Source organism: Drosophila busckii, chromosome 3R (assembly GCF_011750605.1).
Source record: "Drosophila busckii strain San Diego stock center, stock number 13000-0081.31 chromosome 3R, ASM1175060v1, whole genome shotgun sequence".
Classification (NCBI taxonomy): domain Eukaryota; kingdom Metazoa; phylum Arthropoda; class Insecta; order Diptera; family Drosophilidae; genus Drosophila; species Drosophila busckii.
Window position 1 is genome coordinate 14,348,946 of NC_046607.1, and position 11,933 is coordinate 14,360,878.

Below are 11,933 nucleotides of genomic sequence, written 5' to 3' on the forward strand. Positions count from 1 at the left end.
TAGCGATAGTTTTGTGCGGATGTCAAATTGCGAGCAACTCTGTTCGTGGTGAATGGCTATTAGTTGAGTACTATTTTGATGACAACACAGCAGATACCAGCTACAGATTTTCAACTCTTTTTCAAAATGAATTAAATTATAAGTGCTTCTTAATATAATATAATTCATACAATAAAGTGTTGCGTACACTTGTATAAACAGCTGCCAGCACTGTCTCTGGACGAAGTAGGAAGCGTTGCGCGCTGTAATTCGCAATACAGCTGTCGCCGCCGAAGACGACGCCGCAGAGAAATTCTTAACCGCAAGTGTTTTGAGTGCGCGGCCAAAGCTAAATCCAACGATAATTCCACGTATGCAAACAAAGTTTTAAAGCGTGTGATAATGAGCAATAATGAGTGTTATTTTTACTGCTTTATTAGGTCAAATTCATTGCTAGGTTTGCCGCTAACATGATACCGTTAACACATAAAGATCGTACTAATTTTGGCTATCGGATTAAGGAGAAATTAAACAGCTGGAAGCGACTTATTTTTGCAGACCCCAATTCCAGAAATTTGTTTCTGTTTCTACTGTTGAACTTAAGTTTCGCCTTCGTGGAGCTTTTCTATGGCATTTGGACAAACAGCTTGGGTTAGTCCAATTTCACACAAGATGCTTATCTATTTGTCTATTATTTACAACCACTTGTTTCTTATTTACAGGTCTAATCTCAGATTCGTTTCACATGTTCTTTGATTGCACGGGGTTGTTGGCTGGTCTTGCTGCCTCTGTTATTACGAAATGGAAGGCCAATGATAAGTTCTCTTATGGCTATGTGCGCGCCGAGGTGTTAGCCGGCTTTGTGAACAGCTTATTTTTGCTATTCATTGCCTTCTTTATACTGTCTGAGGGCGTGGAGCGCCTAATTGAGCCGCCAGAAGTTAAGCATGAGCGACTATTCGTAGTATCCGTGCTGGGCTTGCTTGTAAATCTGGTGGGTATATACGCATTCAATCATGGTGGACATGGTCATTCACATGGAGGCGGTGGCCACGGACATTCGCACGGTGGCGGCAGCAGTGCATCCAATCATGGACATTCCCACAATCACAACGAAATAGATAATCATGATCACCAGACAATCTTGTTAGATAATGGTAAAATGTCATATATACCTTAACATATAAGTTCGTTGTACATTATACTCTTAATGTTTCTAGGTCACGGACATGGCCATAGCCATTCACATTCTCATGGCAGTCATGGGCACTCGCACGATCTTACCGGCAGCGGTAGTAATTCTCAAATCATGCGCGGAGTCTTCCTGCACATTCTGGCCGATACACTGGGATCTGTGGGTGTCATCATATCGGCAGTGCTTATGCAGATGTTTGGCTGGATGATAGCGGATCCCATTTGCTCCATATTTATAGCAGTGCTCATTGCGCTTAGCGTGCTCGGCTTAATCAAGGAGTCCATTCTGATATTAATGCAGCGGCAGCCTTCTGATCTGGACCACTCACTGTTGCAGTGTTATCAAAAGGTCACCGGCCTGGCAGGTGTCTATTCGGTGCAAGACCCACACTTTTGGACGCTTTGCTCGGATGTCTATGTGGGTGCTATTAAGTTGGAGGTGTCCAAGAATGTAGATCCCACGTATGTGGTCACGCATACGCGCATGATCTTCGAGGCCGTTGGCGTCAAGCAGATTTACATACAACTCGACTATGTGTGATGATATCGGTGCTTCTAACATCTAATAATGATATACATATGTAAGATATGCCAACTATGTATATTGAGCAGCGTGTGTATTGTATGAATGTATGTATGTGTTTTTAACTAAACTTAAGTTTCGTAGGCTGCAAAAATGATCTGTTAAGTATGCCATTCGTTTTTATTGTGCATTTTTGTTAATGCGCTCATTCCAATCTTATATCAAAATAGAAAGCAAGCTAAGTGCAACAATTGCAGTTGTTTCTGCCTATATAAAAGCTTAGTTTAACTGTAATATATTATATGTTTTTTTCTAAATGCAATTAAGAGTTTTTCTAACGAGAGAACAAACCCACAAGTCTAAACAGCACACAAACAATTGTTTTAAATAACTTGACTGAATTCAAAAGAATTATTAAATGTTGCAAGAATCGAAATGCAATCGGTAAGCCAACTAGTAACTAAAAAAATCAAAAAATAAAAATTGTTATTCACATTTCTATGAACGAAAATACGTTTACTATTAGTTTGAAAATATACTTTACTGAAAACTGGCCAATGTTGATTCAATACATTTCAAATACAAATGCAATGCAAACAGAAATATTTTACAAGAGGCATCGATTTTTGTTTAAAAGCCAAGTAGGTCAGTTGTTTTTCATTTACTTTGTATTAAATTTTAGTTTGGAATTCTATAGGGTACTATAAAAATATTTAAATTATTTTGTTGGCACTAAAAGTGTAATTTGCTCAGTGTTATAATTTAAAATCACACAAAAAAAATTAATTTATGTTTAAGTATTGATGTACAAAAAGTTCACTATGTAAATTAAAAAAATATACTTAAATATCTAACGTAGAAAATGTAACTGAGAACACATATAAGGAGGTACTACTGTCGCCAAATACCAATGCGATCCAACAGGTACCCAGACACGTGCGGCTACACCCATACATTCACATGTACATATGTACATATATGCATGTGTCGGCTTTTGTATACGTTCAATAATCGCAGTCGAAATTAAACGTGGACAAGCTGGCAGACTAAAAATGTGAAAGATAACACCTATTATATGTTTTAGTATGTGTGCATTAGACGAAATGTCAATGCAAAATATAAAAATATGCTTGCATTCGATTGAGGTTATGTGAAATCTGTAAGTGGGACAAAGGTAAATGCCAGCACCGGCGCCAGAGAAAGCATTGCGCATGACACATCCATACAGAATTGCATCTGCACATGTCACTGTCAAAGGTCAATGGCTTGACTGAGTCATTGCACCAATGCAAACTCCCCTAAACCTATGTAAATGTAAAAAATAAAGTAATCATTAATTTTGTCTTTAGTTTTTGTATATTATTTTTCGTTTAATGTTGGTATTTTGTTTATATTTTTAGTACATACAAATTCTTGTTTCTGTTTGATTTGCGTCTGTTATTCGACATGTATTTTGAAACGTAAACGAAAGTATACAGAAAATTGCATTGCTGCTATAAAAATATGAAATTTACACTGCTTTCTCAATAGACCATAATTTAATTAGTTTTGTTTTAAACTACGTTGCATTATGGCAGGGTGGTGTTGTGCCCGCTTTCCGCTTGACCTTGTGGATACAACTAAAAATAATTTTGTTGCCCTTTTCATAATATAATTTAACAGCTACATTCATTTTTACTACATCATTATCATAATACATTGAAATCAAATCAAATGCAAAATTTAAGTTACGATCTGCATAGAACATAAACATGAATTTTGAAACTGTTGCTAAAAATAACTGTAACCAAAGAAATCCGTTAGTGCTTGCTTGAATATAAAAGTTCTGCGTGAGTATGAGTTTTTCGGCTAAATCTGTATGTATGTACGTTGGTAGCTGCTCTTTGTTCGGCGGCGCTGCATTGTTGTTGCTTGCTGTTCAGCGCAGGCCACTGAAAGAACATACACACTATTGGAGCTTAGCATTTCTCCTCCAACAGACCGTGCTTGAAGAACATTAGGACTGGCGTGCTTTGGCCGTCGATTTCACGGTATTCGCACATTGCAACCATGCCGTCGCAGTCCATGGATTCGCCAGTGAAGAACTGCAGCTCCTTGAAACGACCCAAGATGTCCTTCATGGCTTTGTTCATGTTGGTCTTGAACACCTCGACCTGATCTGGGGCAGTCTCCGCCAGCTTGGCCAGCACCTTCTTCATGTAGTCCTTCAAGTACAGGGTGAAGCTTTTTTTGTCACCAAAGGCAAAGCATTCCGAAAGGCGGTGGTTCAAAACCACATCAACACCAGTCTCTACGGTGGAATCTGTGCCCTCATCAGCTTCTTCGGCGGAGGGATTAGATCCAGCAAGTACGATGTCACCCTCTTTGCGGGAAATAAGTTTGCCATAGACCTCATAGATAACCTCATCAACGAGTTTCATTTTGTAGGTGTCGGCGAACATCTCGTCTCCGGTAATGATATCAGTGTAGATTTTCATGTTGGCGTTGGTTTTTTTATAATATCCAGCAAAAATTCCTTGCAAAAAATGCAATTACAACGACGCACAACCGGGACCACAACTATGCCACGCGCTGAAGCAGCGAAAAAGAAAAAAATGGCCGTTTGTTTTAGCACATATTATCCACATATAATCGTGCGAGCAGTACAGCAAGAGAAATGTAATGAGCGCGAGTAAGATAGAAGAACGCAACAAGCAAGCAAGTATTATCCACAATAATATAGTGTGACTCACTATTAGTGGCGACCAAAAAAAATACCAGATATAGAAGTGAAACGTATTGTCCAGAATTGCCGGCGATCGATAAACTACGTTAAACCACTAAGTGTTGTATGCTTAGTGGCTAAACCAAATGAAAATTCAATTTGCAAAATTAAAATATAAGTATTTTATAAATTTCTCGACACCTGAAAAAAATTGTTTGACAATATATGCTTTGTAAATTTGTTACACTTTTGTGCTAATAATATTAGTATGTGAAAATAAATACACAGTTTAAAATATTCTATAAATATCGATATTGCCACTCAATCGATATTGCAACAAACGAAAACAAAAGGAAGCTTGTAAAATAAAATAATAACTAATACTCTGCGCTGTCTTACTCAAGCATGGATTGGTATATTGGCAATGAGTGGACCGATGCCACACGAGGATTGCATAAAAAAGTGTTAAATCTAAATCTGCAGCTTCATTGCGTTGAGAAACCACTCGCCATTAGCACCTTGATATTTACAGTAAACAAATCATGTGCAAACTTGGGAGACCGGCCAAGCAAATACTTGGCTAACAATGATGAGAGTCAGCATGAGATGGAAATGGGCACAGCTGTCACCCCTATTGATTGCTACTTGGAACTGTTGATGCAGCAGTTTATAGCGGGCGAAACTTCAGCTTGCAGCATTAAAACTAAATCTGGCGATACTCTTCAGTTTGAGCTTAAGCTGGAATTAATTGTCATAAATACACAGATTGAGACGTTGAAAGGAGCTGAACTGCATAAGCTGGCATTGCAGTATAAAGAAAATGGTGTCGCTATGTACAAGACGTATCCAAAGTTTGCCTTCGACTATTTTGTGCGTGCGGCCAAGCTACTCATTACCTATAAACCGTTTGATAAATTGGATAGCAAAATAGAAGGCATTGAAGGTAGCGAATTGGAGACGCTCTTCGTGCAAGTCCAAACAAATATAGCTGCATGTATGCTGCAGGAGAAGCGTTATGAGCATGTCATTTATCACACGGATTTTGTGGAAACTCAGGAGGACCCTAGCGAGAAGAGCCTTTATCGCCGTGCCCTGGCCTACTACCACATGCAAGAGTTTGAGAAAGCTCAGCTTACCATCGAACGGGTGCCCAACTATGAGAAGAAGCGAGAGTTTACTAAATTGCTTGAGAATATAGCCACCAGCTGGAAGAGTAGCAAAGCTAACTATAAGCAGGTTGTGCAGCGTATGTTTAGTTGAGTTCTTTACAATAAAAAATATGTTAAGCATTTAATAAAAATATTTTTATAGTACTATTTTTTTGATTTTTTTACACCTTTTACATCCGTTTTGGGCTTCTTATTTTTGTATTTCATGCCGCCAGTCAAATTAGGCCTCTTGCGCGATGAGTTATTATCAGTTTTAAAAAGCTCTGCAAAAGATTAAATTGGTTAATGACGGCATTATATTGTTTTGTTTGGACCCACCTTCGTCCGGTGCCTCGCCCACTTCTTCCTTGTAGTACTCAGCATCATCGTCTGCCTCGCTGTCACGATCGCCGTCCTCGCGCTTGGATTTGCTTTGCTCCTTTTTCAGTTTTAGATTCTTTGCGCGATTTTCTGTTTGCAGCTTCTTGCGCTGCTCCTTCAGCTTGCGTTTCTTTTCAATTAATTTACGCAACGTTTCCTTCTCATCCTCTGTCTTGATGACGTGATCGTGATACAGCACTTCACCCGTCAACAAACCCTCTTCGATTTTAATAAGTTGCATTGTCAGACGTGGTCCGATTTCATGTAGCTTCACCGAGCTTTTGGAATCCTCCAAGTTGCCTTTGCTTTTTAGTGTCTGAGCCAGCACAACGTGTGACTGTTCATCATCCTCGACTTCAGACTCCGAGGCATAGCCATCCCTAAAAGTATAACAATGGTTAATAAGCTAAATAACAAATTTTGTTAGCAAGCCAAACTACCTAGTCACAAAATCCACAACTTCATTGCATTTGTTTAGATTAGGCAGAGTGCCACTGACTATCTTTTTAACGGCTCGCTTGAGGCCCACAGGCACCACTTGCACTGAATAATGTCGCATGTCCACAAGTTTGGTTTCCGTATTGTAGGAGAAGAGTACGCAGCGGCGAATGGTATCTATGCTCACTTGAGCCAGATTGATGGATGGAAACATATTCTGGAACGTTGTGGCCATTAGCTTCAGGTGTTTGCCATCGCCACTAAAGTTGTTCATAATAACGAGAGGCGCATGCTTGAAATGATCCACATCAAACATTTGTCGCTTGCTACTCGAAATGACATCACGTGCAAGCGTAAATTGATGCACCTGTGGAATAAACGTAAAGTGTGTGAACACCAACTGTGTAAGCCGACACCGCCAGTCAAAACAAACCTTGAATGTCAGCGATGGACCACGCGGCAAGCGCACCACTTTAAAGGACAGTTGTGTGGACGCCTTGTTAAAGATGCCCATGTGTGAGACATGAAAGAAACTGCTGAGGCTCACAAAATCTTTGATGCGATTCATTTTCTTTTCGCGCAAATTGGTCGCAGTAAACGGTTCCATTATGCGCCGAAAATCTATTGTTAAATCTGTTATATAGGGACATGACAGACCACGATGTATTATAAAGGAGTGGGGCGCCTCTACTATTTCGCTGGGCTCGCTTGCCTTGAACGCCGCCGTCCTCGTTTTGGGATGCACCTTCTTTTTTGCCTTTCCCATGTTTATTTCATTTACTTATAAATAACAAAATTAAACGACCGCACGTGTTAACTGGCAGAGTTGTTATCGATTTATCGATATATTGTTATGCGATATGTATAATAGCAATACGAATAATGATTGCAATGATTGTAAGTACGTTTAAATACATTTTTTCTTTTTAAATCTATCTTCAGCATGAACGTTTTGATAATTCCTATTATAAATTGTTTTGTTACCAACTATAACTAATAAAGTCTTAAGCTGGGCTTAAAAGATTTCAATCATTCTAGAAGTGGTTTCATTCATTTTCAAGTTACATGAATATAACGAAATTTCTGTTGTTGGCGCCAATACTTAAAAGTACAACAATATTCAAGTAGGAACAAAATATGCAAGGCAAATTTAATTAAATTATATTTATTTAATCACACTTAACATAGCAAACACAAAGGATATTTTTTTTAGTAGTATTTGTTTGTTTTGTTTTTCCTGCTCTTGCTGTTTTACAACTGTTAATTATCAGCTAGTTTTAAAGAATTTCGTTTTGTGGCCAAATTTCAAAGTGTAATAAAAGCTAAAAATATATGCACATGCATTTATAAATCTAATTGCAATATAAAATGGGCTTTGCAACGCCCATGCTCATTTTATGCGTACAAAAGAATTACATCAAACTAAATCAAGTGTTTGCAACGACAAGAGCAGCTCTGACGCTAATAAATCAGGGAATAGCGGTAATCGTTATTAAAGTTTATAGTCGTTAATGAAACAGGGCCAGGCCAAGAGTCAATTCTCAGTTTTTCTTTTATATATGCCAATTTTTTTTTTGCTGGAAAACAATGCGGCGACTAATAGAACGTACATAGCGATGATGTGTTTCTTTTGAAAATTACAACTATGTATTTATGTTTTGCGAAAAAGTAATAATATTAATATTTTTAATATTAGCATTTATGTATATTCATATATAAATGATAGTTATAGCTACAGCTTAAACTGAATTTTGGAGTGTTTTAGTTTTTATATTTTCTTTTGCTCGACCGTCGTAAGCTTTGTACGATACATATTCTCAGATAAATATGTATGTATTAACTTCAGTTTAAACTGCAGTTAACTACAGCCGGATGTTGATGATGCGCTTGGTGTTTTATTAATTTTCTTGATGTTGTTGTTGCTTGCTGGCTGGCTGGCTGGCTTTATGCATAGATAACACACTGCTTGTGGCTGTGTTCTAAAAAATAACATCTGATGCTATTGTTGTAGTTGTAATTGCTGTTTTTATTATTGTTGCTCTTGCTGTTGCTGTTCTGGCTGTTGTTGCGGGTAGATGCTGCTGCTACGGCGGCGGCGGCGACGACGACGACGACAAATGCTTGAGGCGGTCACTGACAGCACTGTTTGCGTACATCGGCTGTGACAGTCGGCTTAACATCGATGGGCTCCACATTAGAGGGACGAATAACATCACCTTCCGGCGGATCTCTAATTTGTTTCTGCGATACAATGCGATAGATCTCTGCAAAGGCAATCATAATAAGGATTAGCAGGTGGAATAAAATTAACAGGAAATAATGTATTCGTACCTGTGAGTATGTTTTGGAATGCGGTTTCAACATTCGTCGAGTCAAGGGCTGATGTTTCTATGAAACTTAAGCCATTACGTTCGGCAAACAGCTTCGCCTCATCCGTCGGCACCGAGCGCAAGTGTCGCAAATCGGACTTATTGCCAACAAGCATAATAACAATATTCTGATCGGCATGATCACGCAGCTCTCGCAACCATCGCTCAACATTCTCATATGTCAAATGTTTGGCGATGTCATAAACAAGCAGCGCACCAACAGCACCGCGATAATATGCAGAGGTAATGGCTCGATAACGCTCCTGTCCAGCCGTATCCCATATTTGCGCCTTGATTGTTTTGCCATCAACCTGTTACAAACATGAATCCATAAGTTTAACTCGTTCTTATATACTATACACTACTAACCTCTATACTGCGCGTTGCAAACTCAACGCCAATTGTCGATTTTGACTCCAAGTTGAATTCATTGCGCGTAAAACGTGACAGCAAATTACTTTTGCCAACGCCAGAGTCACCAATAAGCACGACTGCAAAATGTGTTCAAAAATATAATCAATTAAACACAAATTCAACGAACTAAATGACTTTACGTCATATTTCTCCTGCTAGCTTCTGTCTAACAGTTGCATAATTGTACGCAGCTTGCTTGGTTGGGGTCTCTCTCTCTCTCTCTCTCTCTTCCCTACGTTCTCAGCTAAAGCTATGGGCAGTAAATAAGGCGCGCGTGCCTGAAGGTCAGCCGGCGTATAAAATTGCTATGCTGCCTAATTTTTGGAAGGAGTATAAATTTCACCCTGCCAAGCGTTTAATAGGTCGTGGCTGTAGCCTTTAATAAATTGATTATGGATGAAACCTTTTTGCAAGTCGTAAATTACAACGTTTTTCTAGTTGGATTATCTGGCATGCGACAACACTCTCTTTTCACTCTCTGCTTGCCTGAAGCTTATTAGTATTGGTGTTGATTGCTTGACAGCAGCTCACAAATACAATAACGGTGACTCATTAGCTTCTATGATTTGGCGATCGACAGCGTTTCTAATATTACTTTTTCGTTAAATATGAAATACATTAGGCATAAAAAATGATTTTTGTTCATTTGCTTTGGTGCCTGATTAAGCGCTTATCATTAAGTTCTTGTTAATGAGTCACAGTCATTCTAAGTACTTATGCATGTACAAATCTAATTGTCAAAGCTTTCTTCTTTCTATCTCGTTTATAGTTTTGACAATTGCCATCATGAGATTCTTATCATCAAAAGATACAAAACATAGAAAGCCAGTCGTATATTCCCAAGGCGTAAAACATTTTTACTGCATGCAAACTACATAGAACAAAGAGAAAATTGAGAACTGCTGACCTCAAAATACCTAAGCACACACACACACAAACCGAATGTTTTGAAGCTGACAAAATCAAGTGGGAAGTATATGGAGCGCGAGTCTATGATTTAAATGCTCCCGCATGCGGTGGCAAACCATTTAAGGGGTGTACATTCCATAGAATTATGTTAACAGTAATTTCTATGCATGCAATTGATCTTGAATCACTGTGCTATCCGCAAACTGAGGCTTTAAACATCCGCTGCGTAAAGCTACAAGTATGACGAAGCTTCATATGAAGTCGCGATAGAGAGAGTTAAAGAGAGCGTGAGTGTGTAGGCAGAGCACAGAAGAGAGCAACTAAATAACAAACAGATATATATATATAGTATAAATGTATGTGTGTGCATACATATGTGTAAAGCGAGCTAAATAAACATATGCAAAAGAAATGGCAAAAATTCAATTAAAAATGAACGACAAGCAAAAGAATGATTAATTTGCGCCTTACTTTAATAGCTAACAATGAAAACAAATAATATACTGATATGCATAAACGTAGTCTAATATTTACATATTAAAACAAGCTTGTATTGGTTACGGCAAATCTAATCAAAGCAATAACTAAGTACTTTCTTCTATAATTATGGAATTACGATTTATGCAACGTGTCACGCTGGCTGCTGCTGCCGAAGAACGAACAGCAATGGAAACGCAATGACAAACTGACAGCAGTTAACGGCAAAGTAGTTACGCGTGTGGTAGTAAACCAAAGAGGGGGCGGCATACAGGTACTGGCACCCTAGCCAAGAGAGAATGTGTGCTAAGCTCTTAAAAACAATATGAATATTAAGCTTATAAATAGTTAGCAGCGCTAAGGGGCGTATTATTTAAAATACTGTATGATATGTACATATTTCGATAAATTAATTTGATTAGACTTCACATATACTAAACTACACTTGTGCACTTGTGTGTGTGTGTGTATTTATAAACATGAGTGCATGGACTGCATAGACGGCATTTGTTATTCCAATTAATTTCAATTAGTGCCATTGAACTGCAGTGAAATCAAATTTACAAGCTCAGTTGTGGATCCTGTGTCATGTTTCCCTCATGGTCAACGGCCAGACAATTGGCTAGTCACAGGCTAACACATAATTAATTACTTTTTTTTTGTTTTGCATGTGAGTGAATTGAGAGTCGTCTCATATACACACATACACAGCTTTATGAACATAAGCATATGCACATACATACACATGTATGTACATATGACGATATCCAAGTCATGTTGTTAATTCACCTTTGAACAGATAATCGTATTCGTCTTCCCTTGCTCCCATTGTTGTTGTGTTTTATAAAGTTATACTCCTCCGATTTTGCTGCGTGATGTTTGTATGTGTGGGTCCGTCTGTCCTGTGTAAAACTTAAATCCAATAATCCTTGCACGCCGCTGATACTTTATTGCGTTATTCGTGTATTTTGCTTTCACACTTTGTACACTGTTTTATTTGTAGTTGTAAACGGGACAATATAAAGAAAAGAAAAATTATATCAATTCGTTATGCGATGTGAGCGGTGTTTCAACTGGTTTTTATGCACAAAATTAGGGGCGAGCCTTATGCACCAACTAATTTGATTAAAGTTTGCCACTTTTTGTGGCTTTTTATGCATTTATTTATAATTTTTCTTATACGCGACACTCACTTAGACTTAGTCACTCCCAATATACATACTCAACAACATGAAGTTGGCTGCGACTGAGCGAATGACAAGGCAAGTGGCCAGATTTTAGTATTTATTATGTATATATATTGTATTGTAATGAAATAATTGTCTTTCATACAACCTCATTCATGCTGCGAGATTTTTATTTGGTTGTCAATTATTATTAATTATTGTCGCATTCAG

At 38.2% G+C, this 11,933-nt stretch overlaps 5 protein-coding genes across 5 annotated transcripts; 2 read left to right on the forward strand and 3 right to left on the reverse strand.

Moving 5' to 3' along the window:
- Nucleotides 1-105: 105 nt before the first annotated feature.
- LOC108602799 (zinc transporter 7) lies at nucleotides 106-1,944 on the forward strand. Its single transcript, XM_017991022.2, has 4 exons — nucleotides 106-350; nucleotides 420-630; nucleotides 702-1,136; nucleotides 1,200-1,944. Exons 2-4 carry the CDS (start codon nucleotides 450-452, stop codon nucleotides 1,712-1,714), a joined length of 1,131 nt encoding a protein of 376 aa, XP_017846511.1. The 5' UTR covers nucleotides 106-350; nucleotides 420-449; the 3' UTR covers nucleotides 1,715-1,944.
- Nucleotides 1,945-3,116: 1,172 nt separating this feature from the next.
- On the reverse strand, nucleotides 3,117-4,290 carry LOC108602803 (translationally-controlled tumor protein homolog). Its single transcript, XM_017991025.1, has one exon. The coding sequence runs from the start codon at nucleotides 4,171-4,173 to the stop codon at nucleotides 3,655-3,657; it is 519 nt and encodes a 172-aa protein (XP_017846514.1). The 5' UTR covers nucleotides 4,174-4,290; the 3' UTR covers nucleotides 3,117-3,654.
- A 450-nt stretch (nucleotides 4,291-4,740) lies between these two features.
- LOC108602800 (peptidyl-prolyl cis-trans isomerase CPR6) lies at nucleotides 4,741-5,684 on the forward strand. Its single transcript, XM_017991023.1, has one exon. It carries the CDS (start codon nucleotides 4,806-4,808, stop codon nucleotides 5,658-5,660), a length of 855 nt encoding a protein of 284 aa, XP_017846512.1. The 5' UTR covers nucleotides 4,741-4,805; the 3' UTR covers nucleotides 5,661-5,684.
- Nucleotides 5,685-5,713: 29 nt separating this feature from the next.
- LOC108601317 (protein Peter pan) lies at nucleotides 5,714-7,192 on the reverse strand. The gene is made up of 4 exons (XM_017989216.1): nucleotides 6,801-7,192; nucleotides 6,370-6,734; nucleotides 5,888-6,309; nucleotides 5,714-5,832 (listed from the first exon to the last, which is right to left on the reverse strand). The coding sequence occupies exons 1-4, from the start codon at nucleotides 7,131-7,133 to the stop codon at nucleotides 5,714-5,716; spliced, it is 1,239 nt and encodes a 412-aa protein (XP_017844705.1). The 5' UTR covers nucleotides 7,134-7,192.
- Nucleotides 7,193-8,078: 886 nt separating this feature from the next.
- Nucleotides 8,079-11,795, reverse strand: LOC108602801 (ras-related protein Rab-11A). Its single transcript, XM_017991024.2, has 5 exons — nucleotides 11,730-11,795; nucleotides 11,326-11,524; nucleotides 9,106-9,227; nucleotides 8,699-9,047; nucleotides 8,079-8,631 (listed from the first exon to the last, which is right to left on the reverse strand). The coding sequence occupies exons 2-5, from the start codon at nucleotides 11,363-11,365 to the stop codon at nucleotides 8,498-8,500; spliced, it is 645 nt and encodes a 214-aa protein (XP_017846513.1). The 5' UTR covers nucleotides 11,366-11,524; nucleotides 11,730-11,795; the 3' UTR covers nucleotides 8,079-8,497.
- Nucleotides 11,796-11,933: the final 138 nt, after the last annotated feature.

Coding starts and splice junctions, on each gene's coding strand:
- LOC108602799 (XM_017991022.2), top strand. CDS start 450: ATGATACCGTTAACACATAAAGATCGTACTAATTTTGGCTATCGGATT. Junction 631..701: donor CATTTGGACAAACAGCTTGG/GTTAGTCCAATT, acceptor TCTTATTTACAG/GTCTAATCTCAGATTCGTTT. Junction 1,137..1,199: donor GACAATCTTGTTAGATAATG/GTAAAATGTCAT, acceptor TAATGTTTCTAG/GTCACGGACATGGCCATAGC.
- LOC108602803 (XM_017991025.1), bottom strand. CDS start 4,173: ATGAAAATCTACACTGATATCATTACCGGAGACGAGATGTTCGCCGAC.
- LOC108602800 (XM_017991023.1), top strand. CDS start 4,806: ATGGATTGGTATATTGGCAATGAGTGGACCGATGCCACACGAGGATTG.
- LOC108601317 (XM_017989216.1), bottom strand. CDS start 7,133: ATGGGAAAGGCAAAAAAGAAGGTGCATCCCAAAACGAGGACGGCGGCG. Junction 6,735..6,800: donor GTCCATCGCTGACATTCAAG/GTTTGTTTTGAC, acceptor TTTATTCCACAG/GTGCATCAATTTACGCTTGC. Junction 6,310..6,369: donor GTTGTGGATTTTGTGACTAG/GTAGTTTGGCTT, acceptor TTATACTTTTAG/GGATGGCTATGCCTCGGAGT.
- LOC108602801 (XM_017991024.2), bottom strand. CDS start 11,365: ATGGGAGCAAGGGAAGACGAATACGATTATCTGTTCAAAG. Junction 9,228..11,325: donor ATACGATTATCTGTTCAAAG/GTGAATTAACAA, acceptor CACATTTTGCAG/TCGTGCTTATTGGTGACTCT. Junction 9,048..9,105: donor TTGCAACGCGCAGTATAGAG/GTTAGTAGTGTA, acceptor TGTTTGTAACAG/GTTGATGGCAAAACAATCAA.